The sequence below is a fragment of the Cricetulus griseus genome, chromosome 5 (genome assembly GCF_003668045.3).
Source record: "Cricetulus griseus strain 17A/GY chromosome 5, alternate assembly CriGri-PICRH-1.0, whole genome shotgun sequence".
In the NCBI taxonomy this organism is placed as follows: Eukaryota; Metazoa; Chordata; class Mammalia; order Rodentia; family Cricetidae; genus Cricetulus; species Cricetulus griseus.
This window is the reverse complement of record NC_048598.1, coordinates 67,131,618-67,156,606: the sequence shown is the minus strand read 5'-3', so window position 1 is coordinate 67,156,606 and position 24,989 is coordinate 67,131,618. Positions and strand designations below refer to the sequence as shown.

The 24,989-nt window shown below is 45.1% G+C and overlaps 1 protein-coding gene across 2 annotated transcripts in view; it reads left to right on the top strand.

The window, feature by feature from the left end:
- Nucleotides 1-14,796: 14,796 nt before the first annotated feature.
- Nucleotides 14,797-24,989, top strand: part of Ccdc93 (coiled-coil domain containing 93) — a 77,021-nt gene continuing 66,828 nt past the window's right edge. For both annotated transcript variants that reach the window (XR_004770014.1, XM_027417785.2), the window contains exons 1-4: nucleotides 14,797-14,995; nucleotides 18,517-18,630; nucleotides 20,974-21,068; nucleotides 24,676-24,787. Coding sequence is in view for 1 of the 2 variants with exons in the window: in XM_027417785.2 (XP_027273586.1) it covers nucleotides 14,954-14,995; nucleotides 18,517-18,630; nucleotides 20,974-21,068; nucleotides 24,676-24,787 (363 nt within the window). In the remaining variant the exon portion in view is untranslated. The remainder of the gene's footprint in view (nucleotides 14,996-18,516; nucleotides 18,631-20,973; nucleotides 21,069-24,675; nucleotides 24,788-24,989) is intronic.

The window sequence follows — 24,989 nt, the reverse complement described above, 5'->3', positions numbered from 1 at the left end:
CTGTCCTTCAGAGTTAGGGTGTTGGGAGCCAAATCTCAGGGCTTGGCATTAGGTCCTAGGCCATGCTTGGCATGCCACATAGTTAACCTTTACATAGCAGCTCCTTAGAACCTCAGCTCAAGAAAAGAAACAACCCGACCCAGTCCTCCACCCACAGGCTCAGTCACCAAGGCAACCCTCCCTGGACCTCTTACTCATTAACTCTTTACCTGCCAAACATCCTCTTTGTGGCTTCCTAATATCCTGCCTACACTAACACCTGGTTCACAAATAAACCATTCTGCCCCTCCGCATATCCTGACTATATAAGCTAGCCTGATAAAAGTAAAGTTTGCCACTTGATCAGAATTCTGTCTTGTGGTCATTCTTTCTGCGTCTCTTGTCCCCATTCCCTATCCCTGACTCTCTTGCCCCAGATTGATGTCCTGCAGGTGGGGACATTAGGGAGTCAGTTGGAGTTGAGAGACTAGGCCTTTCTGTGGGGAATAAAATCTGATGGCTTACTTTCAAAAGTACCTTGAGCTGGCTTAGGTACAAACACAAATAACCAGAAAGCACTGCTAGAGCCTGCCAGTATAGCTATTCCCCAACAGCCCACACTCTGGCAAGCCACACCCCCAAAAATGTACAGTAGAAAATTACTAACAGCCAAGCTTGCCTACCAATCTGAAGACGTGGCAAGGTCATGCATTTGATAAACTTTAAAATAAACTGAATGTAAGATGCACAGATGATCCCACATGTGGTTTTTGTTGAGAAAAAGACAAGTGTAAGCAACAAAGGGAAAAAGAAGCCCTAGCTGCTGTGTAAGGTGGTCCTGATTACTCAATCACCAAAGATAAGGAGGAAGGGGCTGCACTGAGGCTGTACTGTTCTCTGCACTCAATAAGCACACCTGCCACACTGGGGACAAGCCCGTTTTTGCAAGGTCTTAAAATACACTATCTCACTTTGGCTACTCTGAGTCTCCAGTGCTCTTATTATGAAGTGAGAGTCCCTATTTCTCACACTTCCAATCACCCAAAGGTCCCTTGTGTAGGACCAAGAAAGGACTGAAGGGGGAGCAGTCTCAGCTGTCAACATAGAACTGGTCATAGAGCCTGAGTTTTGCAAGACCTGAGTGAGAAACCTGCACAGTTAGAGTAACCTAAGGAGAACCCCCACCTGAATGTCCTATTTAACAAAGCTTTCTGGCATTGCAAACAGAGCCCTGGGAGAATGATAGGAGCACCATGAGGCAGCTGCATGGTGGGTCTTGAGAGAGTAGGATAGAAGCTGTAACACCTGTAACAGAAGGGGTTTTCTGCTGAAAACCTTGCTACACAGAAGCATCGACATGCAGCTGGTTTTCTTTTCTTCTAATCTTTACCTGAACCTAACTGAAATGGACTGTAGGAATATCAGTTAGTGATTCAGAGAAAAAATAGGATTTAGGAAGAAAAAGAATAGACCAAATACCTCCACTTCCACTGGACAGATCAATCTAAGCTAGACAAGGAAAAAGCATGAGTCAGATGCTACAGAGGTCCTCCCCTCTTCTCTCCTCTTCCCTCCCTTCCTCTCCTCTTCCCTTCCCTGTCCCCTCCCCTCCCCTCTCTTCTTTTCTCATAGCTGAGGTCTGGGCCAGGTGTTTCTAGGTTCATGACCTCTTGCACAAAGAACTGAAAATCATGGCTCATACAAATTTAGAAAAGAAGCAAGATAATTTTGTCTGGAGCTAAGCAATAGTATATATCAAAGAGGGATACACTGTCAAGATTGACAGTGGGCCACATTGGTGAGGATACTCAAGGATCCCAATTATGCAAGGCTTCCTTTTATGGGACTCAAGGGAAGGAGGAGTTGATTACTAGGGGTCTAAGTTTGAATTGTTCTCTATTTTACTGATAGACATTTTATTGATGAATTGGGACATATAATTACCTCTCTACTGCACATATCCCTTCTCATAACATATCTGATTTTAATCATTTCTCACAAAATTATACATAGACATAAGATGGTAAAAGGGGGTTATTCCTAAAAGTCTAAGAAAGGACATAGTTTTTCCTTATTGAACATAAACCCAAAACCAGTTTAAGTTAGATTGGTTATTCTTCACATTCAGATATATTGGAAATATGCTTGGATAGAAACTGTCTAAATTTTATTGTTATAAGGAGTCTGGAAAGATATACCATTATTCAAAGAAGGGAGTGAATGTAGCCCCATGAAGGTGGGAAGTGAAGGGGGTTCTGGGTTTTCTGGGTGCATTGTTAGGAGAGGGGTGTGTGTGCACAGTATGACAGAAGTGGGCTGGTGACAGAAGTGGGCTGCCAAATGCAATATGGCAAAAAGAGGTGTGCATAACTCTACACAAATGGGGATTGTATTTGTTGGGGCTCCTATTGCTGTGATAAAATACAATGACCATAAGCAACTTGGGGAGGGAGGGGTTTATTTTGCTCATGGTTCCACATCGAAATCGTTTCTGAGGGAAATCTAGGCAGGAAGTCAAGACAGGAGCTAAAGCAGAGAAGCCACAGAATACTTCTTACTGGGCTTGCTCCTCATGGCTTGCTCAACCTGCTTTCTTTTATACCATCCAGGACCACCAGCTCAGGGGGAGGCACCATACCTGTGTAATGGGTCCATTCACACCAGTCATCAATCACAAAAGTGCCCCACATTCTTGACCACAGGCCAATCTGGTGGCAACATGAGATTGAGGATCCCTCTTCCAAAATGGCTTACACGCATCAAGCTGTGTCATCTAGCCAGCACAGGATTGCAAATCTAAATTGTATCCATGCATACCTGAATCACTTTACTTTCCCCTCCCCTGCCCTCTCTTCCTTTTCACTTTTTCTCTCCCGTCCTCCCTCCCTTCCTCCCTCTCTTCCTTTCCTTCCTCCCTGTCTTTGCTCTTTTGTCTCATGTAGTCAAGGATGACCCTGAGCTTCTGACCCTTTGTCCTCTATTCCCAGAGGAAAGCATCGCAGGCATACACCAGGACATTTAGTTCTACTCAGTTTTGGTAATGGCAAACAGGGCTTCATGTTTGCTAGGCCAGCACTCTTCCAACTAATCTACACCCCTAAGAGGGTTGTAGTTTTAAGGGTTCCAGAACATGTAGTAGGTTAGCCCCACTGCTTCTGAGCCTGTGGTAAAGCAGCACATTGTGGCGGGAACACATGGTAGAGGATGCCATTTATCTCAAAGTCAAAACACAAAAGATGTAGAGAACATTGTCCCTTAATCCTTCAAGAAAGTACCTCCAGTGACCTACACCTTCCACTAGGACCCACTTTTTTGTTTTGTTTTGTTTTATTTAAGACAGGGGTCTCACTGTATAGCCCTGGCTGGCCTGGAACTCTTTACTTAGGCTAGATGGCCTTGAACTCACAGACATCTACCTGCCTCTGCCTCTTAAGTGCTGGGGTCAAAGGTGTGTGGGACCACATATGGGGCTAGCCAACACTCTGCAAAGCCATAATGCTGGGGACTAGACCTTTCACATACCAGCCTGTGGGAACACTCCAGATTCAAACTCCATCCAATTCCCTTTCAAATGACAAGTCCATGCAACTGCCTGTCTTTTTGCTTATTTGATTTTTGGTTTATGTTATTCTTGGATTATTTGTTTTTATTGTTGGTTTTGCATCAAAATTTCCAATACCAAGAAAAGATCGATCTGTCCTAATGATATTAAGATATGAGAACAATACTAGGATAGCTATAAATTTCCAGTTAAATATTAGGGGAATTCCACTGACATAAAACTAAAGAAGTTATGTCTGTCTTCTGTTAACTTCTTAGGATTTCTCTGAGGGAACTGACCATCAGTCTGCCACCTGGTGGCCACTCTGGTATGCTAATGAAACCTTGCCACCACCATGCCCCGGTAGAGACATCTGGGAAGACCAGATTTTTGAATAAGTAAGATGCACAAGACAATAACAAATTCACAGGTGTGGGGATGTTTTGAGTTTGGGGGATATTTTAAGTATTAAGGCTTTTTGTTAGTTAATTCATTCAGTTTCTTTGAAAAAAAATTGAGAAAAGCAACTAAAGGGGGAGAAGGTTTATTCTGGCCCACAGTTTCTGGTGAGGAAGTCATGGTGGCAGCAATGTGAGGCAGCTGGTCACATTGTGTCTGCAGTCAGGAAGCAGAGAAGATGATGAACGCTGGTCCTCAGCCCTTTCCTCTTTCTTGTTCAGTCCGGGACCCCAGACCAAGGAATGTGCCATCTTCATTCAATTTGGGTCTTCTCTCCTGAGTTCAGTCTTCTTGGAAACACCTTCAAGGACTCATCAGAGGTGTGTCACCTAGGTGAGTCTAAGTCCTGTCAGGTTGACAATTAAGATTAACCATCACAGACTTGGAGGACTGTGTCAGTGTTTTTAATTTCCCCCTCCCAATTGCCTTATTGGCTGGATTATAATAAAGGAAACTGCGGTTGTTTGAATAAGAATGGCTCTCATAGACTCATATTTGAATGCTTATGGAATGTCATTAAAAGGTGTGGCCTTGTTGGAGGAATTGTGTCACTGGGGGTGGGCTTTGGTGCTTCAAATGCCTAAGCCAGTCCTGGGGTCTCTCTCTTCCTGCTGCCTGAGGATCCAGTTGTAGAGCTCTTAGGTCCTTCTCGAGCATCATGCCTGCCTATCATGGTATCTCTTCACAGCAATAGAAACCCCAACCAAGACAGAGACTTAATCTTTGCACCCTTTAGCTTTTAGGCTATTTGTTATTTTGAGCATGTACCTGGGTATGCCCATGGAGATCAGAGGACAATTTGCAGGATAAAATTCTCTCCTACCACCATGTGGGCCATGGATGTTGTCTGAGAGCTTGTCAGGCTTGGCGGCAAATGCCTTCCTTTAGCCACTGAGACAAAATGGTAATATGATGACTCTCTAGGTACTTCAGCAGAATCTGAGCTCTCTTCCTTTGGCACCCCATGACCTTGTGGCCCCTCTTTGTCTCCTGTTCATAAGTTCTTCCCAGTCTGTCCATCCAATGTCCCTCAGGCAGAAGTGCTTCCCCCACTATGTGTAACCCTCAGGTCTTTTTTGAAATTTTTCATTTATTTAGTGTGTGGGTGTATTGTCACACAGGCTACAATATGTGTACATATGTGGAGGTCAGGAAACAAGTTGCACTAGTCAGTTCTCTTCTTCTACTATGTGTGTCCTGGAGAGAGAACTCAGATTGTTTGGGTTGGTGGGAGGACCTTTACCTACTGAGCCATCTCCCTGGCCCAACCTTCAGGGCTTAAGCATTGAGTCATTAGAGAAGCTTTCACTGACTACTCAGTTAAAACTACTTCTCCTTTCCTTTTACCTCTCACCTTTTTCCTCCGACATACTACAATGGCACTGATTTTGGTTATGCAATTGTGGCACTTCCCACAAGACTACTGAGTGTCCATTCTACAGACTTTTGCTATTCTGTTCTGTAACCAGTGTTCCTCCAGGGCAATGTCTGGGTATTTATGACATTTGAGAGGATCATTCTTTCTTATGCAGTGTGTTAGGTTATTTGATAACATTATATTGCATTTTCATTTATTTTGCATGTGAGTGCATGTGAACCATGTTCCACATTGAGCATATGGAGGTCATAGGACAACATGTAAGAATCAGTCCTCTTCTACCATGTGAGGCCTGGGAATTTAGTTCACTCCATAAAGCTTAGCAGCAAGAAGGCTCAACAGCAAGTGCTTCTATTCACTGACTAGTCTTGCTGGCCTTTATGTCATGATAGTTAGACTTTATATAGTGTCCTGATTTCAGTGCTAATGACAAGCACTGACACACACTCATAAGACTGGTGCTTGACTGGACTTCATTCTCAGGTCTTTTCAATTCTCTTCCATCCGTTGTTCAATTGGAGTCTCAAGCTGAAGGAGCAATGGTTGTCTCCCCAGGACATTACTGTGGTTGATAGCACACATGTGCACGGTGAGGAAATGTACAGTTCCTAATGCTTAACCCAGACTTGTAAAATCTCATCTCTGCCCACATATTTTCCTGTTTCAAAAAGTCTTATGACCTAATGTCAAGGTAAAAAGTTTGAGATCATTAACAACTAAGTGTGAAATGTTGGTAACATTGGGATGTTAGGGTTCACATCATCCTAGAATCTGTACGTTGGAATGCTAGCCCCTCTTGAAAACAACTAGTAAAAATAGTCCCTTAAGTCACCTGTGGAGATGCAAAAATCCACTCACAAGTTGTGGAGGTGCTTAGTTTCTAAACCGCTTGCCAGGCAAGCATGAGACCCAGAGTTCAGCCCTCAGTATCCACTTGTAATCAAAGTTCTCGGGAGGTGGAGACAGGTGGATCTCTGGGCCTCAAATAATTAGGGGGTAAGGCCCTTTGGCAGCAATTAGGAATCTACCTTCATAAATGGCACTGAAGATGTCTTTTGCCCCTTCTGCCATATAAGTGATGGTGAGAAGATCTGCTAACTCTGTCATTGTCTTGGTCTCAGACTTCTCAGTCTCTAGAACTGTCTGCAATCAATTAGAAAAAGGTTCTCTCTCTCTCTCTCTCTCTCTCTCTCTCTCTCTCTCTCTCTCTCTCTCTCTCTCTTTCTGTGTGTGTGTGTGTGTGTGTGTGTGTGTGTGTGTGTGTGTGTGTGGTGTGTGTGTGTCTGCCTGCAGGAGCCAGAAAAGGGTATGAGATCCTGTTCTGCTGGAATTGTAGGTGGTGTAAGCTGTCTGACATTGTTGCTCAGAACCAAACTCTACAAGCTCTCCTGACCACTGTGTCATCTCTCCAATCCCCAGAAATGGATTTTGTAGTTTGTAAACCACCTACCCTTTGGCAATTTCTTATAGCAATCCTAAAGAACTAAGTCATTTGTGCATCCTAGTTAATCTTTACTGTCAACTTGATACACTTAGAATCACCTAGGAAGAGAGAATCTTAATTGAGGGGTTGCCTCAAAAAACATTGGCCTGTTTGCATGTCTTTGGGGCACTACCTGGTTTGTTAGTTGGAACAGGAGGGCCTAGCCCACTGTGGGCAGCACCATCCCTAGGCAGGTGGTCTTGGGCTATGTAAGAAAGCATGAGAATGAGCCCGTGGATGGACAGAGAGACAGCCAACAAGCAGCATTCTTCTACAGTTTCTGCGTCCTGCTTAAGTTTCCTGCTTAAGTTCCTGCCCTGACTTCTCTCAATGATGGACTATCAGCCAAAGACCTTCCCTTCTCTAAGTAGCTTTTTGTTCAGAGAGTTTTATCACTGCAAATTAAAACCCAGTGAAAACTCCAACTGCCCCTTGAGTGCTGGCTGAGTCACTGACGGGATGCTTGGTGAGTCATGAACTTTGCCAGCTCACCTTCCTGAACTGCCAGGAAATCCAGTGACCAGCACCAGTCTGCTTCAACAGCATTAAACAGTGTTTCTGCCATGCAGGAGGGATACTTTATTTTGACTTTCTAAATGAAGCTGAAATTTTCTTATCTGTTTAGTGACAATTTCCTTGAGGAATTCTCTATTCAACTCTCACATTCATGTGTCTATTCAATTTTCTTTCCTTGTTTGTAAGTCTTCTTGTCACAAGCAATGAACATCCCCGTACTGGTTTGTCTTTTAAGCGTTTAAATGTGTTCTTTTTTATGAAAGGCACACATTGTTAATATTTATAGGGCCTCTCATCTCACCCCCTTCTTTCATCCCCAAGTACACATTTTCACTGACAACAGGATGCTTCACAAATGAAAATGCCACATTTAACCAATCTTTTATTAAAGGTGTTTACACAAATTCTGGGTGTTTTCTTAGTTCAGCATTGTTATGGACAGAAGTCATGAAAATGCAGCTGGTGGGGAAACAGCATTGGACCGAACTAAGCCCTCTGAATGTGGGTGCCAGCTAGGAGGCCAAGACAGTCTATGGGACCTCTAACAGTGGAGACAGTCTTTAACCCTAGAGCACAAATGGACTTTGGGAGCCCACTCCCTATGGAGGAATACTATTGTAGCCCAGATACAGCAAGCAGGGCCTAGGCCCTCCCACAAATGATATAACAGAATTTCAAGGTCCCTGGTAGAGGACCTCACTATCCCTGGGGAGGAGTTGGGGGATGGGTTGGGGCGTTGGTGGGGAACATGGGTGATGGGAGGGCGAGGGAATGGGGGGATGGATATGTAAATATGAGTAGTAATTAAAGATTTTTTTTTTTAAAAGAAAATGCAGCAGGGACTGGGGAGGTGTTTCTACCAGAAAAGCACCTGCTGGGTAAGCACCTGCTGGGTAAGCACCTGCTGGGTGAGCACGATGACCTGAGTCCAGACCACTGTAGCCACAAAGCAGCTGGTTACAGTGGCATGAGTGCCATGAAACTGTAACCCAAAAGCAATGGGAGCCAAGACAAGTGGATCCCTGGAGCTCACTGGACTGCCAACTAGTCAAGTCAATGAGCTCCACATTCAGTGAGAAACCCTTTCTCAAAAGCAAAAGACAGAGAGCAACCAGGGAAGACAGCTGGCATTGACCTCTTCTGGCTCCACACATGTGCATACACCCACATAAATACTGACATACAACACACACTCGAGCACATACACACACATACACACACACACACACACCACACACACTCACACACACACACAAGAGAATGCAAGAATCATACCCAAGGATGTGTTTGAAATCCTACCCTCAGACCCCACAACTCAGGTCCTCAGTCTCCAGGACTCACACTGTAGATCAGCTTACCTAGAGACAACACCAAGGCTCATTACACTGCCAGCCCTATTGATGAAGCCCTCGCTGGTCAGCTTTATATAACAACAAGCAAGGGAAGTGTTCTGGGAGGGGGTCTGCAGGGAAAAGAGAAGGACATGCCATACACCTCAGTGCCGCTTCTCTGAAGTGCTTTTTCTGGGGTCTCCTATGACATCTTCTTGGACTTTAATCCTTTCCTCAAATAGCATGGGAGAGCTATATCCTGGTATTTTCCTGTAAAAATAACTGTCTCAGACTGCTCCATAACCCACTACAGTAGCTTTTTTTCCCTTAATAGCATTTATTTCTACCAGACATTATCTTATTAATTTACATGCTTAATTTCCTCCAGTAATTATCTTGTCTAGTTTTTTGGCTATAGTAACTCCAGCACCAAGAACTTCTGGCACAAGCTCTTGTCAAATTGGTCGTTCCCTGGAATCACCTGTGAAGACTTTAAAATCCATTCACAAGGTGGGAGATAACTGGTAGTTGGCAAATTGCCTGCTGCACAAGCAGGAGGACCTAGTTCAATCCCTATCACCCAAATAAAATGTATGTTCATTAGTATGCATTTATAATCCCAGCTGTTGGAAGCTGGAGACAAGTGTGGATCCCTGGAGTCTACCGACCAGCCAAGCCTAGCCTAAGAGACCAGTTCCAAGCCATGAGAGACCCTGTCTCAAGATTCAAGAGGTTGACTCCTGCCTCCACACATACTTACACACTTATACGTAAGTACACATACACCTGCACACACACATCTGTGCACACATTTGCACCAGAACTTACACAAACTTTCCTGTGAGTGCACACACACACACACACACACACACACACACACACACACACACAAATTCACTTTCTCTGCCTTCATAGAAAACGCCAATAAAGTGTTAAGTATCATTTTCTTCAGGAGACAGAGAATGTTGAAGTATTTTCACTAGGGGAATACAGCAGATAGCTACAGCATGTTTATTCACTGCTGTGGAGCTGGATCCTTGGCAAATCACTTTTAATGACATTAATAGAGTATGGTTGTGAAAATTATTGGAATCCATTAATAAAACTATCCTTTGTTTAGAGAATTGCTAGAGGAACTTGTGGTGTGTGTGTGTGTGTGTGTGTGTGTGTGTGTGTGTGTGTGTGTGTTATTTTATCTTTAATCCAAAGGACATAAGGTTTAAGTCAGTGGTTCTCAATCTATGGGTCATGACCCTTTGAGGTTGTATATCAGATATCCTATGTATCAGATATTTACATAATGATCCATAATCTGGTAAAATTACAACTAGACATAGCAACAAAATAATTTTATCGTTGGGAGTCACAGCATGAGGAAGAGTATTAAAGGGTTGCGGCATTAGGAATGTTGAGAACTACTTGTTTAAATCATCTTGTCATGTACTATAGTGTCTCTACCTTTTTATTGTACAAAAGTCACATGCTGCCAACCTTAGTGGCAAAGTCCTATAATTCTAGCTACTCAGGTGCCTGGTGCAGGAAGAGTTGCAAGGTCAGGGTCAGCTTGAGCTACAGAGTGAGTTCAAAACTATTTGGGGGCACTTAGTGAGATCCTGTCTCAAAACAAAGAGTGAAAAGAGGGTTGGGGAGGTAGTTCAGTGGTAGAGTGTTTGTTGTCTAGCTTTTGCAATGCCCTAGAGTCAATACCTAGTAGCAAAACAAAAAAAATCAAGTCATGCTTAATATAGAATGCATATTGCACAACTGTACACATTTTACTACTTAAAGATAACATACATTTAAGAACTTTCAGGAAGAAGAGACAAGGGTGACAGCCCAGTGGGTAAAGTGCTTGCCTTGCAAGCATGAGAACTGAATTTGATCCCCAGATCTCACATTTTTTTTTTTAAATAAGGAGAAGCAGCAGGGGGAGGACCAGCAGCAGCAGCCTGGAGAGATGGCTTAGTGGTTAAGAGTACTTGGTGTTCTTCCAGATGACCATTCTGTTTCCAGAACCCCTGTGAAGAGGCTCATAATTGCCTGTACCTCCTCTTCTGGCCTTCCTGTACATCACACACATGTGGTACACACACATACTGTCACAGTTTACTGACTATCTGCCATAGAAACACCATGACCAAAATCAGTTTGGGGAGGAAAGGGTTTATTTCACCTTACAGCTTACAGTCCATTGTGAAGGGAGGTCAAGGCAGGAACTCAAGGCAGAAAACATGAGGAACTGAAGCTAGGCCAGAGAGGAGAGATGGATTTCCTATACTTTCCTAGAACTACTGACCCAGGGGTGGCACTACCCACAGCAGACTGGGCTTTCCATGTCAATTATCAATCAAGAAATGCTCTTATAGTCTTGCCTATAGGCCAATCTATTGGAGTTGGTTTTTCTTTTTTCTTTTGTTTTTCAACTGAGGTTCTCAATTAAGTGCTGCTCAAAGCTTCTTGACTGCTATCATACTTTGCTGATGGGAGAGACAGGCAAAGACAGAGAGAGACCAAGAGATAGAGACACACAGAGAGAATGAACACTACTACCCCAGCTTTGCTGCTGTCATTCTACAGAGACAGTTAAATAATAAAGTTAGCTACTCATGTCTATTTTTAACATTGCTAAGGGTGGGTGAGAGATGGCTGTCATTAGTCAATGCAGGACAACTGCCGCTAACTCTAGCTCCAAGAGCACCTGCACTCATGTGCACAAACCCACGTATAGACACATACACATTTTATTTTTTATTTGAGGCATATTGTGAAGGCATTTACAATAGGGGGCTCCCTGCATCCTGATTTTGAGGCCTAGGACCTGGGCTACTTTACAGCCAGCTATTTAAGTGCATCTGTCCCGAGACAGCAGTCTATATTTGACTCCATGTGGCTACAATCCCCTCACCATATATACCATGTCCGTGAAGGACAGTTTCAAGCTATAAAAATAAGATCTTTTGAGAGTTATGAATGGGTACTTTAGAAATGAGTTTTAATGTGTGAGAGCGAGATCTACAACCCAGGGGTGTTTTCTTCTCAACACTTTACTTTGCATGTTTAGATTTCTCCCATTATTGGGGGGACTCAAGAAGGATCCTCCTTGTTGTGGTTTCACATTTTCTGGAGCTCACTGCTAAGGCCAGGCTGGTTGGTCAGAAAGCCCCAGGCATCTGCATGTCTTTGCCTCCTCAGCAGGGAATACAAGCACACCACTCCTTCAGGCATTTCCCCCTAGATTCTAGGGATCATTTGCAGATCTTCATGCCTGCAGAGCAATCATTTTACAGACTGGGCTCTATCTCATGTCAGTGCATGACGTTCTTGAGACTCTTCCTACCACTTGTGTGCCCTGGGTTCTGAGAAGCCACCATTCTGTTTGGATTAAACCCAAAAGTACAAAGTTCTCCAAGGACAAACATTTACTTGTTTCAATTCCTAAGACTTCAGGGATAGGAGCTATATCAGTCAGGGTTCTCTGTGGTAACAACTTATAGAATAAATCTCTGAATGACTTACAGGCTGTAGTTCAGCTAATCCAATAAAAGCTGTCTATGAACAGAAAGTCCAAGAATCTAGTAGTTGTTCAGTCCACAAGACTGGATGTCTCAGTTGGTCTTTGGTATATACTGGAGTCCCAAAGTAGGCTCTAATGTCAGTGAAGGAATGGTGTGTTAGCAAGATAAGGGCAAGGAGGCAAAGAGCAAAATCTTCCTTCTTCTACATCCTTCCAACAGAAGATGTGGACCAGATTAAAGGTTTGTCTTCCTGCCTCAAGATCCAGATCAAAGGCATCCTGCCTCAAAGGTCTAGACTAGAAGTGGATTCACACACTTCACACCAAGCAAAAGGTCTCCCACAAATGTGCCCTCCACTTCTGGACTGTAGTTCATTCCAGATGTAGTCAAGTTGACAACCAAACACAGCCTTCACAGAAACTGGAATGATAGCTTAGTGGTTAAAAGCTCTTACTGCTCTTGCAGAAGACCTAGGTTTGGTTCTCAGTGGCCACAGGATAGCTCACAACTATTTGTAACCCATGTTCCAGGGGGTCTCATACCCTCAGACTGCTGTGAGTACCAGCATACACAAGTACCAGGCATACAAGCAGGCAAAACATCCATACATCTAAAATAAAAGAAATAAACCTTAAGAATTGAAGTCAGAGATATAAAGAAGGGAGCAAACGCAAAACTCCTTTAACCTTAAGGAGGTTAAAGATCCTTTAACACATGCTCTTACAGTTCTCTACCCCTGCCATCCCCTACCAACACTGCCAACCCTGCCTCCCCTGACTTTCCTGACATCCCTGCCACCTGACACCCTACTTTAGTAAAGATCTAGCCTAAGCAAACAAGTTTATGTCACTTCTGCCTCCATCTCTTAAGAAGAAATTAAGCTGTGAGGCCGTTATGGAGCAGGTGCTGGGTGGTGGGAAGAGAGACAACTCTTTCTTTTGTATAGCTACCATCCACTGGGGCAGACAGGGGTGTGCACATGAGTGGTGCAGCAGCTAGTATAACATGAGCACAGCATTCTGCATTCTGTGAATTACTTCTCCTGAATGACTCAGGATACTGGGACTGGATGGCTTGGGGATTATTATCCCAAATGAAGTTTCCTGGAAATTAGATGAAGAGGGAGGCAGGCAACAGACCTTAATAATCCCTTTTTTGGGGGGGGTTCTGTCCCCAGGCCCATATATTGATAACTTGCACAAGAGCGTTTTATTTTTTAAATAAATTTTTATTTAAATTTAAAACAATCTTATTTTACATACCAATCCCAGTTCCTTCTCCCTCCCATCCTCCTCAGGAACTGCTCATCCCACCCCCATCCACTCCTCAGGGAAAGTGAGGCTTCCCATGGGGGAATCATCAAAGTCTGTCACATTTGGGGCAGGACCTAGGCCCTCCCCTGTGTATCTAGACTGAGAGAGTATCTGTCCATAGGGAATGGGCTCCCAATGCCTATTCGTGCACTAGGGATAAATACTGGTTCCACTGCCAGAAACCCCATAGACTGTCCTGTCCTCCCAACCATCACCCACGTTCAGGGGGCCTGGTTCAGACTGGGGCCCATGAGTTCCCACTTGCTCAGGTCAGCTGTTTCTGTGGGTTTTCCCAGCCTGGTCTTGATCACTTTGCTCATCACTCCTCCCTCTCTACAGCTGGATTCCAGGAGTTCAGCTCAGTGTTTAGCTGTGAATCTTTGCTTCTGCTTCCATCAGCTACTGGATGAGGGCTCTAGGATGGCATATAAGGTAGTCATCAATCTCATTATAGGAGAAGAGCCTTTACGGTAGCCTCTCCACTATTGACACAAGAGTGTTTTAAAAATTGCTGGAATTGGGCCTTAGCCACATAAAGCAATTGTATCTGCACAGGGACTGACTCAGGAGCTGGGCGCTTCCAAAGCAAGGCCTGGAGAGAACAGAACTTACAGCATCAGAACTCACAGGAGAAGGAAGGGGAGGGGAGGGGAGGGGAAGGGAGGGGAAAGAAGGGGAAGAACTAGAAATCCTCAGGACACACGGAAATACCTTTTAAGAAGCTCCTGGAGGCCACGGAACTAGAAAAGGGTGCATAAGAGGACAAGAAGAGACTTTGAGGGAGAGGGATGAGGACAACTACAAAACTGTTGAAGGGAGGAATACTGGAGGTGGAAGGATATATGGGGAAAACAAGATGGGCGTTCAAGTAAAACTAAGGATTATGAAAATTCCATAAGGAAATCTGCACTTTGTAAACTGTTTTTTAAAAATAGAGTTGGGAATGGTGAGATATATCTATAATCTCATTATGTCGGGTATGGAAGTGGGAGGATCACAAATTTAAGGTCATCCTTAGCTATATAGCAAATGCTAAACCAGGCTGGCTAAGGCACTGTCTCAAGAAAATTAAAGGAGGGAAGAAAGAAACTAAAAAAAAAAAAGAAAGAAAAAATATTTTTAAGGAAAAATTAGAAAAGAGAAAAAAATTTAAAAGAAAGAAAAAGTAGCCTAGGCGGAACCATCAGCTCGGTACCGCCCCTGAGGGGAGGATCGGTTACTCAGGGTCCCGCCCCGCCCAGCAGCGCCTTCTGCCCTTGCGCAGGCGCAGTGGTACAGCGCTTCCGCCCTAGTGCGCATGCTCCGCGGGGCCACGGTTCTCCGACCGGCTGTGGTAGTGTCAGCTCCTGTGAAGGAAGTTTCCGCTTTGCACCCCACCCGGATCACAGTTCAGTTGTAGGACCGGCTCCCTCCGGCTCCACATCAGCGCATCCGGATCATGGGGTTGCCCAAGGGGCCGGAGGGCCAGGGGCTCCCCGAGGTGAGGACCTCTGTCCCTGACACCCTGGGGTTGCTGGGCAGAGAGGGCCAAGCCCGGGGCGGCGGGCAGGGACCGGCTTGGGAGGCGGCGGGGACACTATGCGGTTGCTCAGATGTGTCTGCCCCAAGGCGGGCCCTGGGTACCCTGGAGGGACAGCTGACTGACTGGTCCCCCGGCGTGCAAGGGTGCAGCGATTTGCTGGGTGCAAACTTAAAGATTCCTGGGTCCTCTGGGGATAGGGGGAACGGTCCCTGCCCAGCGGCAACATCACACATCACGAGGTCCCCGGGAGTCCTATCTCGGGCTGTCTGGAAGCCCCTCACGTTGCGAAACTGGCTCCCCGAGGCCAAGACTGCTGCGCTCAGGAGTCTCAGCAGTCACGAGACGTTCAGAGGGACTGCCCTGGTCCCGGGTGTGCAGAGGGCGGTGACCTTGGAACTCACGACTCCTTCGGCGGGGGTCCAGGTGGCCAGCCTCTCATTCCCTTTTGTCGGGAAGGAATGAATGCCACCTTCCCAGCTTATAGACCCACCCTCCCCAATACACACTCACCACTCCCCGGGCCCGGGAAGGTGGAGGAAGTTTGGGAACCTTGCGCACATCGGGGTGGTGGCAGAGTTGAGGACACCCTCTCCTGTGGTGCCCTGTGCCTGGGCAGGAAGACTGTTGCTTGAACTAAAGAGGGACGACCTTTCCATGTGTGGCATGGGTGTACTCAAGCATTCAGTCAGTACTCGTCCGATCCGAGGGACAGGATTTCCACGCTTGCTTGGAGTAAAAGCTCAGCTAGCCTCTTTGGGCCACCGTTAGAGCTTGGCTACCGGATTTGCTCAAAGTCCAGAGCTCGACGAAGAGTCCCAGTTTCCAGAGAGAAATAGGGAACACCCCTGCTGCACTTGCACCCCTTTCTAAGGTTGGCTTTGGCAGAGGCGTGCCTGGTTCTTTGGCACTGTGCCTGGTACCCATTGATATTCACCTGCACCGATCTTGCCTTCCTGTGCTGCTCACAAATCTTTCTGTTGCATCTTCATCCTACTCATTACAGGGACACTGTGTTCTCTGTGCTCAGTTGAGGCTATAGTAGTGGAAGGGCTAATGTGTCACCAGTTGTCACAACTCCATTAGGTAAAATTGCATGTGTGTGTTGTTCTGATTTTACCTGGGACTGTGAAAAGTGGGGTCTGCACTGTACTATTTCAAGTTTTCTTTGCCACTTAATTTCTCTCTCTCTCTCTCTCTCTCTCTCTCTCTCTCTCTCTCTCTCTCTCTCTCTCTCTTCCTCCTCTCCCTCCCTCCCTCCCTTCCTCCCTTCCTCCCTCCCGTGTGTGTGTGTGTGTGTGTGTGTGTGTGTGTGTGTGTGTGTGTGTTGAAGTGCATATGTGAACATGTGTGTGGAGGCTAGAATATATCCTCCCTTGTCATCCTTAAGAACACTGAAAACCTCCTTTGAAACAGTCTCATTGGCCCGAAGCTCACCAAATATGCTAGATTGGTTGGCCAGTGAGTCCCAGGGGATCCTCTGTCCTGGGATTACAAGTGCACAGCACCATGCCTGGCATGTTTATGTGGGATCTGGGGATTGAACTCAAGTGGGTGAGGCAAGCACTTTACTGACTGAGCTATTGTCCTAGCTCTAAGGCTTTTCTTGGCCTTCTGCTATAGAGTCCTGTCTAGGCTTCCAGTTCTACCTTAAAGCCTTCAAATTAGTGGGTGTTTTCCTAAAACCAAACCACTCTTATGAGTTTGCTGGCCACTTCATGGACTGCAGGAGGCTGGCTCTGGTTTGCTGCGCTTTTCTAGCCTGGTCTTCATAAAGAGTTCCAGACCAGCCAGGGTGACATACATAGTGAGACCCTGTCTCAAAAAAGAAAAAAGCAAAACACAGGGAAAACAAAACAATGCCTATATTATATAGTCTGTACATAGGTATGCATTTAAGAAAAAATATTGGCCTTGTATCCTAAGAACTATAGAACAAGGGTAAAATTTAAAAGATCCAAAATAATGAGGGTTCATGGTAGAGTGCTTACTTAGCATGCTTGAGCCCTAGGTTCTATCCCCAGCACAGCAAAAATTGGGGGGGGGGGTGCATGCCTGTAACCTCAGCACTGGGAGGTGGTGTATGCCTGTCATCTCAGATCTGGGGAGGCAGGAGAATCAGAAATTCAAGGTCATTGTCCTCAACTGCACGGCAAGTTCAAGGCCAAGCTCAGGTGCATGAGACCCTATCTTAAAAGACAAAACAACATTCCTGTCACTTGGCTCTCACTAATCCAGTTAATTCATGAAGTTCAGTTTTTAAGCCCCTTTGTGTCTACATGAAAGAAAGAGAACTAGACCCTTCTTCTAGCTTCTGTGAGCTACAGTGGAGAGCAGGACAGTTGGAAATTTCTTTGGCCTGGTTTAAGGGTTCATTGCGATTCATCTTCACCAATGCTTTGGTTATAGATTTATTTATTTTTACTTCTTATATGTCTGTACGTCTTCATGTGACTTTGGGAGCCTATGATGGCCAGAAGAGGGTGTCAGATACCCTGGAGATGAGATCAGTTAGTTATGAGCTGTCTGGTGTAGGCTAGAGGAACTGAACATGGGTGTTCTAGAAGAGCAGTGTGTTCCCTTAACCATGAACTATCTCTCTGACCATCAGTGTTCTGGGTTTAGTAACTAGATGTATTAACCAGTGTCATGGTTTTTTGTTTTTTGTTTTGTTTTTTTGCTTTCAAGAAACTATGGTCTTTTGTTTTCTGTGTATCAGCCCATGGCACCTTCCCATTTTGTTTCAGTGCTAATGGGTAAAGTGAATTTGGAATCAAACATCCCCACTCAGTGTCTTGTGCCAAAACTTATCTCACTGGTTCTCTTGCACAAATACAGTTCTGCATTTTGGGGTTAGTGGACAAAAGACCTCAGCCATATACTTGGGTAGGCAGCCTGCAGGAATGATGCACACATGAGTTGAGGTGGGAGATGGTCCTTCTGGGATGTAGTGTCCTCTTCTTGACAGTATCTTCATGACACATGAAGACTGAATACTTGAAGGATTCCTACTTTATTTGTGTGTGTGTGGTCCCTAAATATGTTTATACATGTGTGTATGGATGTTCACATGGGCAAGTGCATGTGGAGGCCTGAGGTTGACATCAGGTTTCTTCCTCAGTCAGTCTCTACCTTATTCATTGAGGCAAGGCTTCTCAGTTGAACCCAGAGCTTACCAGTTGGGCTAGTCTCGCTACTAATAGCTAGATTGTGGTCTTTGCTTTCCAAGTTTGGAACCACAGGTAGATCATCATACCTGCCCAGCATTTACATGGCTTCTGAGGATCTGAACTCTGGTCTTTATGCTAATGGGATAAGTGCTCCATCCACTGAGCCATCTTAGGAGTTTGGAGAAAGTACTGCAGTGATTTAGGTGAAGGGAGCAGACTTTTGGCAATGTGATTGTGGCACCAGAAGGGTATATTTTGTTTCCACTCAGTCAAGATGGCCTTTACCAGTTATGCACATCCCTTTTGTTCTAGGTGGAAACGAGAGAAGATGAAGAACAGAATGTTAAGTTGACTGAAATTCTGGAGCTCTTGGTTGCAGCTGGGTATTTCAGAGCAAGAATCAAAGGCTTGTCTCCTTTTGACAAGGTAAGAGAAAGCCTTGCTAACTGCTGCGCTGTTCTTTGAAGGATAGCATGATTAACCAAGATAGTGGAGGATGAAGTGATTGTGTTTTTACATCCTCTGTACCCATGATTCCATTCCTCCCCAGCCGGATTCATCATGGATTTACCTAGACTTCCTTTTCAAAGAGAATTGCAAGTCAATAGATGCAATTACATTCCTCTTCTGTGCACAGATTTTAGGAAATGTAAACAAACAAAAGAGCTGTTTTCTCAGGCTGGGGAGACAGCTCCTTCAATCATTAAAATGTTTGCTGGGAAAGCATGGGGACCTGGAATGGAAACCCACAACCCATGTTTAAAAAAAAAAGAAAATGCCAGGCATGGTGGCAGGTGGAATGCTTTTAATTTCAGTGCTGGGGATGTAGAGACAGGCAGATCCCTGGAGCTTCCTGGCCAGCCAGCCTAACCAAATTGATGAGTTCTAGTGCAGTGAGAGACCTGTCTCTTCTAGTGGACCTGTGGTTCAATGAATAGGCATGTATGTGTATGTACACATGACCCCTACTTACATACAAGAAATTGTTTCACTTTTAAGGAGCATGAAGTTTGGGTAGGAATTATATAGTATATGTAGAAATAACCTGAGTTCATAGTTACCCTGAACCAAATACTTACAAGCGATAGCAGATATTCTGTAGATGGCAGCTGCTATGTTTAGAGGAGGGAGCTTCACCATTGGATGGAATCTTAAGGTTTGTTTTCTTTTTAATTACATGTATGTGTGTGTCAGGGTGTACAGGTGCCCATGGAGGCTGGAAGAGGGCATTGGATCTCCTGGAGCTGGAGTTACAGTGTGGGTGCTGGGAACCAAACTCAAGTTCTCTGTAAGAGCAGCAAGCACTCTTAACCACTGAGCCCTGGGGTCGCATTTTTTAAGTTAAGAGAACTGTGAATGGTTAACATGCATAGGACATAGAATGACGTGTTGGGGACACAGATAAAAAGTAGTCCTTCACCCAGAGAGCTCCACTGCTACAGAGAATGGCAAGTGAACCAACAGGCAGAGACTAAATTATATGATACCGAGTAGACTATGTTCTCAAGCATCTGGGACTAATGGCAAGGTAGGCCAGGAAATTGTGCTGCATGCTCAGGGGTGTCGTCCTCCTCCTGTATGTAGCAGAACCCTCAAGGGATGTTTTATAATAAGTATGTCTAGACCTCCTCCACTGAATGGCTTAGGTGGGTCTGGGCTGGAGACCTGGGAATGTGTATTTTATTGTACATCTCAGCTATTAAATAAGGAGCCAGAGAATATCAGCCTTGCTGCCCACATGATCTCTGTCAATCTGGCACTAAGAAGCTGGGTAAGAAATCTCTCCTTGGTGTGCAAGCATGAGGATCTGAATTCAGGCTCCAGAATGCATGTAAAAGGCTAGCTGTAGTGGTGTGCTGTTGTATTCCCAGCACTGGGGAAATGGAGGAGCCCTGATGCTTCCTGGCTATGGTGAGCTCTAAGTTGAGTGAGAAACCCTGTCTCAGAAATTTCAGGCATATCATAGAGGACACGTGATATCTCTCTCTCTGACCTCCATATGCCCACGAACAGGTGAACACACACACACACACACACACACACACACACACACACACACACACACATTCCCATCACATACACACATACAAAAGAAGTCCCTGAACACATAATGTCTGACCCTTCCCTTGGGAGAGGATCCGGTGAGTGATGAGACCATTTCATACTAACAGTCAGTCTCTCAGTGACACTGGCAGCACTTTGAATGATCAGTAGCCATGCAGGGATGGTAGCTTCTGTAGCATGCAGTGTGGGGATGGACATTGCCACCACTGCAGAAGGATTTAGCTGTTCTAGTTGCTGAATGGTGGGTAAGGAAGACACATTCCCTCTAAAGATATATTATTTGGGAAGGCTCCAGAGATAGCTGTCAGTAAAGTGTTATATATGCAAGACAACCTAAGTTCAATTCCCAAAATCCATATCAAAATCTGGGTGCTGTGGTGGGCACTTGTCATCCCAGCACTGGGGACACAGAGACAGGAAAATTCATGGGACTCTTTGGCCAGCCAGCCTAATCAAGTACCAGGCTGGTGAGAGATTTCTGTCTCAATAAACAAGGTCTACAGCATCTTGAGGATGGATACCAGTGTTTGGTATCTGGCTTCCACATGCGTGCACACACACATGGACACACAGGCATACACAGCAGATATTTATAATTTTGTGTACTTACTGAGTCTGTCTGAACTGTTTAGGAATTCAGTTCATACCCCCCACCCCCACTCTTCTTGAGGGGTTCATGAGAAACAGCATTCTCCTTTCTTGCAGGTAGTAGGAGGAATGACATGGTGTATCACCACTTGCAACTTTGATGTGGATGTTGATTTGCTCTTTCAGGAAAACTCTACAATCGGTCAAAAAATGTAAGTTGCCAGGGTTTGCCATAGAAGGATCTAATGAAGGGGAGGAGGGAGCTTTATGGTGGAGATGGTGCTTGCGTGTTTATGTTTATATACACATTCTTTTTCATTTCTCATGCTATAAAGCTGTACTTAATCTGGTGTGTGTGTGTGTGTGTGTGTGTGTGTGTGTGTGTGTGTGTAAGCAAGCCCGGGGATGACCGAGGCTCTTTTTTTTTTTTTTTTTTTTTTTTTTTTGACCTAGGCTCTTGTTCCTAATGCACTGTCTACCTCTTTAAGGACAGGGTCTCTCACTGGCTTGGAATTTGCAAAGTAGGCTAGGTTGACAAGCCAGTGTTTCACAGGGGACTGCCTGTCTACACCTCTCCAGTCAGCACTGGTTTACAGTGGTGCATCACCTTGCACCACTCCCCCTCCACCCTCTCTTCCTCCCTCCACCCATGGAATTTAGGATTATGTCTCAGGCCCCTGGGCTTTCAAGACGTTCCCTTTACTTACTGAGCCCTCTCCCCAGCCCAAGATTCTGTTTCTTAACCCATTAACATCATGTGGTTTCTTCTGGTTTCTAAGTGTGTAGACTAGATGTTTTAACCTCTCTATTTGGCTGTCTACCTCCAACTACCATCCTAACATTGGCTTCAAAATGATAAAGGGCATAATGTTTATGATAACAGTTAACTTTCTATGATTTATCTTCAGGTGGATTCTTAAATGTATAGTCATTTTTATAGTAATTACTAAATACAGGAATGGGGTCAGAAAAATAAGGAAATACAATCTTCTTGACCTAATGGTACTTGTGTGTGTGTGTGTGTGTGTGTGTGTGTGTGTGTGTGTGTGTGTGTGTGTGTAACTAGGTCCCAGGGATTGAACTCAGGTTGTCAGGCCTAGCAGAAAGTTTCTTAACCTACTGAGCCACCTTGCCAGTGTAAATGGTACTTTCTAAAAGAGAAAACTGAAAGAGTCTCTTTGTTAATCCTTTCAATAAATATTCATCAAGTCTGTATGAATGCCTCGGGTCAGACGTTATTCTGGGCTCTTTGGGAACACTGAGGAGACGTGCCCTGCCTCTGTAAAGCTTATAATTAGTATGGCACAGACACAGATATCAAATAAGGAGTAAACTGTGTGGCTGAAGAGATGACTTCGTGGTTAAGAATATATACTGCTCTTTCAGAGGATCAAAGTTCTGTGCTCAGTGCCAGCCAAGGCTGGGCAGCTCACAACCCTCTGTGTTGTCTTAGTTATTTTTCTACTGTGTGATTAAAACACCATAACCAAAAGCAACTTGGGGAGGAAGGGTTTAATTCACTCCCATTTCCATATCACAGTCCGTCTTAGAAGGAAGTCAAGGCAGGAACCTGGAGGCAGGAAATAGGGGGTGCTACTTACTGGCTTGCTCGGCCTGCAACCACCAGTACAGGGGTGGCATCATATACAGTGGCCTGGGCCCTCTCTCCCCCTATCAGTATCTAATCAAAGAAAATGTACCACAGGTTTGCCCACAAGTCATTCTAGTGGCTGTATTTTCTCAGTTCATGATCCCTCTTCTCAAATGACAATAGTTTGCATTAAGTTGACATAAAACTAGACAGTACAGCCTAACTCTAGCTCCAGGGTATCCGATGGCCACACACATACATAATTAAAAAGTAAATCTTGAAGGAATAAAATGTATATGGAAACTGTGTCAGTACTGCGACCTGGGAAAGACTGTGGGAGACGTGCAGTTTTGAGAGACGTGAGCAGTGGGGGAAAGGATTCTAGATGAAGGGAACCTCTTCCCAGCTCTGTTGCATGCATTTTATCATTTGTCCTGCCTCTGAACAGGTGAGATGAGGATTATTCTTTTCTTTTTCCTTCCACATTTTAAGTTTTTTGCTCTGTGTGTGTACGTGTGTGTGTTCCATAGCTTGCATGGAGTTGGTTCTCTCCTTCCACCATGTGGGTCCTAGAGACTGAACTCAGCTTGGCAGGCTTGCCATAAATGCCTTTATCCTCTGAGTAATCTTTCTGTCCCAATTGATTCTCATTTTGTTATGGGTCTGTCAGCCCAAGCTGGCAACTCGCTAGATGTCCCAGAGGTGGTGATAGGGCTGGGGTTTAGATCCAGGACAAATCGACTGTAGTGGAGGAGGAATGAGTGTGTCTAACACTGAAAGCTCTAAAAGAGTGGGCTGGGTGTGGTGGTGCTCACCTGTAATCCAAGCATTCAGGAAGCTGAGGCAGAAGGATTATAAGTTTGAGGCTATTCTGGCCTATATAACAAGATCTTGTCTAAATATAATCTGTAATGACAGTGGTCATACTAAAATCTTAAGGTAGGAAGCTTGCCTGGTGACCTACACTTGTCCTGTGTTTTATTGATTTGTTCTGTTGCTATGATAGATGCCATGGGAGGAAAGAGATTATTTGGCTTACAGGTCCATCTTTGAAGAAGTCAAGGTAGCAACTCAAGCAGGAACAGGAGCAGTATCCACAGCAGGATCCTGCTGGCTCACTCGCCTCCAGGCTCATGCTTGGTTAACATTCGTATATACTCCAGGGCAACATGTGTAGGGTTGGTGCTGCCCAACATGAACTGACTGGGCAATCTATAGCAATTAACAAGAGAATCCCCATGCATACATGCAGGCCAGTCTGATTGGGCAGTTCCTTAATTGAGGCCTTCCACTCAAGACTCCAGGCTGTGCCAGGTTGACAGAACTTACCAGGACACCCCTTCTCCTGACTTTTTAAGAGTCCGAATTCTCCTGATGACCACCTCTAAGAAGTCTTCCTGACTTCTTTCCCCTGCCCTTCCCCTTCCCTGTTGCTCCTGCTATCAGGGTTAGTGCTGGCAGCCACTCTCACTTGTCCCTGGGACTGTCTGGACTTGGCTATAGTTTCTGGGAGGCAGTTTTAAGAGGCTCATAAAACCCAAAATGACTTGCTATATCCTTCCCTCCAGGCGTTTATGAATTGCCTGATTAAACTGGCTCTGAGGAGTGAGTGGCCAGGGAGAACTCTTTCCAAAGGATTGACTGTTTGTTCCTCTGGATTTTAAGTGACTAAATGGTCCTTTTGCAAGCTATAGCTCTGTGGCCCACTAGAGGGAGCACCTCTCCTGCTGAACAATACGGTGCTAAAGAATAGCATGCCAGTGTGCTGCTCATAAAGACCCACACTGCGCCAGGACCTAGAACCAGAAAGCTGCTTGTCTCTATTGGCTTAGTGTAGAGTCTGGGTAGATGACCCCCCAGCACCACATGTAACAGTGGCACAAACCTGTAACAACAGCACCAGGGTGGAGGCAGGAGCATCATCCTTGTCCGCTTAGCAAGTTTGAGGCCAGCCTGGGCTGCATTTGGAGAGGAAGGGGGAGAGAGAGAGAGAGAGAGAGAGAGAGAGAGAGAGAGAGAGAGAGAGAGAGAGAGAGAGAGAGAGAGAGAGAGAGAGAGAATAAATGATGAGAGGAGTCAGTTTTGCGACCTTACATGCACGCAGCTGAATTGCTCTTCTCTTGTGCCGAGACTACCTTGGAGGGTGGGGGGGCTGCCTAAACATCAGAGATGTCTTTAGAGCCTCTCAGTGTCCTCACTCTGCTTGTTTTGTTTTGTTTTCTGGACAGAGCTCTATCGGAAAAGATTGTCTCAGTTCTCCCAAGGATGAAGTGTCCCCACCAGCTGGAGCCCCATCAGATCCAGGGCATGGATTTTATTCACATATTCCCTGTTGTGCAGGTGAGGGCTTCTATGTGGATTCTTGTCTCTAAACTAAGAGTTCCTGGAACACATCTGGCTCTCAGACAGTCCAGCCTGGTTCTCGGGTGTGGTGAGTGTGGGATGGATTTGGTGCAGCACAGTTGATGGGGATTCTTGTCATCATTCTTAAAAGGTAGCTGGTGTTCCATGCACCGTAGTTTCACACTGGCCGCTGCTACAA